This window comes from Carlito syrichta, unplaced genomic scaffold (assembly GCF_000164805.1).
Source record: "Carlito syrichta isolate Samal-C Ts95f unplaced genomic scaffold, Tarsius_syrichta-2.0.1 Scaffold308099, whole genome shotgun sequence".
Lineage (NCBI taxonomy): Eukaryota > Metazoa > Chordata > Mammalia > Primates > Tarsiidae > Carlito > Carlito syrichta.
Window position 1 is genome coordinate 113,573 of NW_007252195.1, and position 6,465 is coordinate 120,037.

General features: G+C 38.2%; 1 protein-coding gene across 1 annotated transcript in view; it reads right to left on the reverse strand.

Moving 5' to 3' along the window:
- Window positions 1–254: 254 nt before the first annotated feature.
- Window positions 255–6,465, reverse strand: part of OSTM1 (osteopetrosis associated transmembrane protein 1) — a 24,242-nt gene continuing 18,031 nt past the window's right edge. Inside the window, exons 4-6 of the mRNA XM_008064889.1 lie at window positions 4,750–4,917; window positions 3,262–3,427; window positions 255–980 (exon numbers count right to left, since the gene is read on the reverse strand). Coding sequence (XP_008063080.1) covers window positions 925–980; window positions 3,262–3,427; window positions 4,750–4,917 — 390 coding nt within the window. The 3' untranslated portion in view covers window positions 255–924. The remainder of the gene's footprint in view (window positions 981–3,261; window positions 3,428–4,749; window positions 4,918–6,465) is intronic.

The following is a 6,465-nucleotide window of genomic DNA, read 5'->3' on the forward strand; positions in this document are numbered from 1 at the left end:
TTTTCTAAACCTTGAACTTTTTTTACTCCTCCTTTCTCCCCTCCCCAAATCCCTACATATCCCAGGAGAAAAATCACAACTTAAGTATAGTGTGATAATGCTACATTTGATTTAAAGTGGTAATAAATTATAAATTGCCAAATAACTTAATGTAATTCACAATGCAAATCCCTGGTATAAAAAGAATCCATCTTGCCCTGAATATAATAAAGCAGTCCAGTAGTTTCAAATTACTTATGAAATAAAGGCAAAAATAAGATGTAAAATACTATTTATAAAAGTCAAGTAAGAAACTAGTTGCCATAAATCTTCTTTCAAAGATAAATGTAATGTGGCTTACCGCTTCTAAAAATTGTTAGGGAGGTTTATAATTAGTGGTTTCAAAAGTGACTTTAGGAAAACTAGAGTTTGAATTATATATTAATGTGTGACATATTAAATACATATGTAATAATAATACTGCAATGAAGAGAAATTTAAATTAGTCTTTGGACCCGCCACCTTTTGGCAAGTATATTTCTTTTTCAAAGTCTTTGCAGCAACTGATTAATTTTTAAATATTAGTTTTCAAAAACTCTTCTGCTTGAGATATTTATGTTTATAAGGAGATACCAGAAGTCTCAAATAGTAATAATATGCCTACAAAATAAAACAAAGATTGCTCTTGCATCTTCTGTTATTATAACAAATACACTTTAAAATAAACAACACTGCTATGCCCGGAAATTAAAAGTACCTAAATACTTTTTTAAAAAGATGGAAAAGGAAAAAAAAATTGAAAATTCTTATTTAAAAACAAATCAGAAGTCCTTGCATTCCTTGAACTTGACTTGTCAAATTCCAGTGTATCTTCTTACTGATGAAGTTGTATCTTCCGGCATTCTCCACATGACATCTTGTCAATTCTCCATATTTTTGTAGGTTTCAGTTTGAATTTTCTTGAATGTTTGCAAAACTGGTACTGGACTTGAGACGTTTGGCTAAATAAATCAAAATAATTATATTTTAACTTAAATTTAATTACTTAAACATGATTATTCATTATTTTTATGTAAACTATAGTATTTGTCTATTAATTCTTTGTTTGAATCTGAATATCTAATCGTATAAGAATTAAAACCTAAGTGTATTTTTTCTACAAACCTTAAAAATCATAATATTGTTAAAAACTGCACATGACTTTGTTAGAAGCAGTACCAAATAAAACGATATCATTTATATCTTCTTGAACATCACAATCTTAAATATGTAATGTAGGTGAAAGTAATCTACTTAGAAAATGAAAGCGCTATAAGGTACAATAATAAAATTGTACCTTTAAGTCAGAAATCCAAATCTAAATTTCTCTTAAAAGATTACAGTGAAAACATCCTCAATCTGATAAAGGGTATCTACAAAGATTCTATGGCAATCGTTATGCTTAATTGTGAAAGACTGAATAACTTCCCCCAAGACTTACAAAGAAAAGTATATGGCTGCTAACAAAATAGGTGACAATCAGTTTTGACTTGACACAAATGAGACTGAGTCATTAAGGTTAATAAAACAGATCATGGCTATTTGGCTTGGTAATATGTTTTATGTTTACACTTATACACAAATGTTTCTCACATTCTAGAAACGAAAAACAACCGTGTCATGGTGAGAATGGGTCATCCCTGGATAACCAGATTCTACCTGCTTCAGAGGTTCACATCACTGGGGCAGAGGCTGCAATTCAGAAGGCCTGCCATGGCGCACAGGCACCTGTAAATTTTTTTAAAGCTCTGCAGATAATTCTGACATGTAGCCAAAGATGAGAATCACTGCTCTAGTTTCTACCAGGGTCTCCAGACCACCACTTTTAAGTGCAAAATGACAAGAGGACTTCCTGGACCAGTGTACTGCTTCAGCCTACTCAAGGACAAACTAAATAAATGGCCTAAACTAAAATCTACCTCTCCAGCCTTCAGTAGACTTGGGAGGCAAGCCAAATCAACATTTTGGGTTTTTAAAGAATTACTTTGTTAAGAACTACTACAAGTGGTCTAGTTTCTTACTGACCAACTATCAAATTACTCATTAGGCCGGGCACGATGGCTCACACCTGTAATCCCAGCACTTTGGGAGGCTGAAGTGGGAGAATTTTTACTTAAGCCCAGGAATTTGAGATCAGCCTGGACAACATAGCGGGACCTTGTCTCTACAAAAAAATGAAAAAATTAGCCAGGTGTGGTGGCACATGCTGTAGTCCCAGCTACTAGGGAGGCTGAGGCAGAAGGATCACCTGAGCCCAGGAGGTTGAGGCTGAAGAGAGCCATGATCAATACCACTGCGGAAAGGAAAAAGGAAAGGAAAAAGGAAAGGAAAGGAGAGAGGGAGGGAAGGAAGGAGTTAAGGAAGGAAGATGAAATTAGATGAAGTGCTAGAAAAAAGTTTAAAGGGGAAAGCTTCTTAGACTATAAATATTTGAAAGAAAAAAAGATGAAGTCCTTACCCCCAAAACACTCTCTTTTTTAAAAACTAAAATGACTAAGCGATAAGGCCATCCTCTCATTCTGAAAATAAGCAAGAAGCCCACTGACTCTTCCGTAACTAGACAGGACCTCCTGGTTAGTGCTTCTTTTACTCTGCTCTGTTTGTTGGCAAGAAAGAAAAGAAATTAAAGTGCACTGAATATGTGCACATGCTGAGGAATGTTCTTGGGACTACAACTCCCGTTTGTCATGAACAAGCTGTCTGCATGCCCGTGATGGTTTCCTCCCTCCTGCCACGCTTTTCAGTGATTCTGCCCTAACTCCAGTGGCCCTAAGAACTATCTGTAGCTCCCTACTGTTGCCACGTCAGGAGGGCAAAGTCTCTGTGTCTGCTCCTCTATTTCTACCAACCCTATTCTGGGATAATCCAGCTTTCTCAATTTAATCATCTGAAGGACACTGTCTTTTGATTTTTTATTATCTGCACTTTCAAAGTTCACACATATCATTTCATTACTAAGTGTAACTGTAAGTTGTAAAGCAAAGAGCCATTTTAGGCTAATGTACTTTGAGTTCTCTTCTCGAGTATTTTTAATTTCTAAAATAGGTCTGAATTTTTATGTATTTATTTTTAATATAGATTATTTAGAAAGTAAATGAGAGAGAGAGAGAGAGAGAAAGAAAATTCACCTTCCCAAGGTAGGGGAGGGGGCCAAAGCTTAGGGAAACAAAAGCATGGCTGTCCTGAATTTTTAAAATATAAGCTCTTATCCAAATAAATAGATAACTGCAACAAGAATCTTACGTAGAATGAGCTTGCGTTTCTTTTGCTCTGAGTGGAGAAAGCTGCTCAGGTAGAAGACCACAGGGAGAAAAAGAATGAACACGGAGACGGCGATCACGGGCACCGTGTCGCTGCAAGGGACCGAGCAGTTGAAGGTTCGACTCCAGAGCTTTCGAGTGATGTTCATCTGGAACGATGACAATGATATTATCCATTTTATATTTAGCTTATCTTCAATGTCTCATAATTATCTGTTAATATCTAAGCAGGCACCTAGAATCTAGATTAAATACACACCCTAAAAACCTACTGATAGTTGAGGACAACTTTTTCTGCCAGAGAAATAAGCTGAATCACAGTCATTATATACATTTATATCCATTCAGAAGTTTCATCTCCAAAATATATAACACTGAACAAAGAGTCCTAGGACATCAACAATTCACAGTTTTCAAATAACCTGTATTAACAGGAGTAGATAGTTAGACTCTGTTTCATTCATTTAAAACATTTATTTAATAAGCGCCTATTAGAAATCAGACTGTTCTAGGCAATAGAGTTGGAGCAGAAAAAACAAATAAAAGCCCTCAGGGTGCATCTATCGTGAGGCTTTGTTACCATTCTGAACATTACTGGCCCATCTCAGCTCCCCTGCCCTGCCAGGTGACTCACACTCATTATCCTCAGTTGTTAAACTGATCCATTTCAACCTCAAGTTCTCTACTCAGTCATTTCTTCTTCCTCAGTTTCTTCTAAGGCATCAGACTGCCTAAAAAGACATGATCGCCATCTAGTGGCATCCCAAGTAAAGGCAAATCATCCAAAGGAGAAAAAAGATTTTTTTATTGACCGTTCCTTCAATCAATGCATATTTACTATTACATGTCAGGCACTGGCATAAACACTGAATTGTCAACAAAAAAGGCTAGATCCATGTCTTTGAGTGGCTTACACTTCAGTGAGGGCAGACAGATCACAAATGAATGAATATTTTCAGAGGGTAATAGGTATAAAGAAATAAAGCAATAGAATAGGAAGGGATTGAGGAAAGGCTTCTGAAACACGCTGTCATAAAGCCTAGAAATTTCTTAAATTAGCAACAAGTGCATGAGAAACTGAAATATAATCATATAACAACACGCACACCTCTGAAAGTGGTACATGTTTTCTTTCTCCTCTCGTCTCTGCCTCCCAGAGTGCTCGGATTAAAAGGCGTGAGCCACCGTGCCGGACACGTGTTTTCAAATAAAAATAAATAAATAAAATGTGCCAAATAATCAATTTATTTGTGAAGTGCCTTATTAATTTCCATTCTAGTTAGTTATCCACAGGCCAGGATATTCTACAACTTTACTAGTTATTTATATAGATAGCTAGTTACTTATAACTAGTTATTTCTGGTAGAAGACAAAATACACAGATTCTAATAAATCTCCAATAAGGATAGTAATACTGAAAGTCAATTCAACAACACTGAAAAATACGTATCATAGCAAGCAAAGTACTCACTGCATCCTCCACGTCGATGCATAAATGTGTTCCAGGTTCTGCTTTATTCTCAAGTTCATTCATCTTTTGCATTTCACTGTACAGACTACTCAGAGTTTTGTATGCTTCGCGACAGTTTTTGCACACTTCTGAATAATTCTTTGTCTGTAGAAGACCATGTGCGCTCCCCTAAAATAACAAAGGCACTTGTAATACACAGGACAAACACCACTCGCAATATCTCTTTAATGTAAGCTATCTGCCCTCTTAGAGGACCGGTAACAGTATGGCATGGCCAGGCTTGGTGGCTCATGACTGTAATCCCAGCACTTTGGGAGGCAGAGGTGAGAAGACTGCCTGAGCCCTAAGGGTTCGAGACCAGCCTGGGCAACTTGGTGAGACCTCATCTCTACAATAAATCAAAAAATTAGCTGGGTGTGGTAGAGCATGCCTATAGTTCCCGCTACTTGGAAGGATAAGATGGAAGGATCGCCTGAGCCCAGCAGGTTGAAGCTGCAGTGACCACGAGTGTGCCAGTGCACCCCAGCCTGAGCAACAGAGTGAGATGCCGACTCAAAAAACAACCACCAAAAACAGTATGGCATGTTCAAGTGCTGAGCTGTGACACTGGGCTGGTGACTACATCACCTGAGTCTCAGTCTATCAGCTGTAAAGTATGGCCACCTCTACCCATATGATGGCTCCACAGGGTTAGAGACCTGGTGTTGGAAGCACACAGCAAAACACCTGGCACTTTCAAGGTGCCCCTGTTTTGAAAACTGCCACAGCAGCAACTGTTAACTGAGGATGACACAGCTCATACGCCAAATGACTGACAGCTAAATACCAGATTTCCTAAATGGTCTCATCATGGCATATCTGTAGTTCTCTAAATATGTCCCTGCCTGTGCTGGCTTCCACCACATCACGGTTTGCCTTATTGAAACAGGTCCAAAACTACATCCTCTTCAATCCTCTTATCTCAAAGCTCATCATCCAGGCCTTTCCAGTCAACAAAAAGGGCCAACTATCAAAGGATTGTATAACCTAAAATGAGAATTGTGGAGATAATACAAAATATTCTGCTAGCAAAGCTCAATTTTTTTCCACATCTAGACCGATGCTTGTCTTTTCAAGGACAAGTTTCCTGACCAGTCAGCTCACACCTTTGCTTTCTACTCTATTCTTTATCCTGTGGCATGGAGAAAGGATATCAACTGAACATTGGAACAAAAGAGGAAAGAGGAAAGGGGAAAAAAAAATCAAAGTAATCAAACGCTCACCATGTGTTGGAGAGAAAAACTAAGTCTCCCCTCTCGTCTGCTATAAGAACTAGCTCATTGCGGCTGGGCACAGTGGTTCACGCCTGTAACTTTGGGAGGCAAAGGTGAGAGGATTGCCTGAACCCAGGGGTTCAAGACCAGCCTAGAAAACTTGGCGAGATCTTGTCTCTACAATAAACTAAAAAAATTAGCTGGGCATGGTGGTGTGCGCCTGTGGATCCAGTTACTTGGAAGGCTGAGGCAGAAGGATCACCTGAGCCCAGCAGGGCGAGGCTGCGGTGGCTGTGAGCATGCCACTACACTCCAGTCTGGGTGATGGTGAGACTACAACCCAAATAAAAAAAAAAAAGAAATAGCCCATTGCTTGTTTTTTACAGAACAATTGTGCATTTAGCTAAAACCAAAATTGAGCACATAATTTTTTTTTTTTTTTTTGAGTTGGAGTCTCATTCTG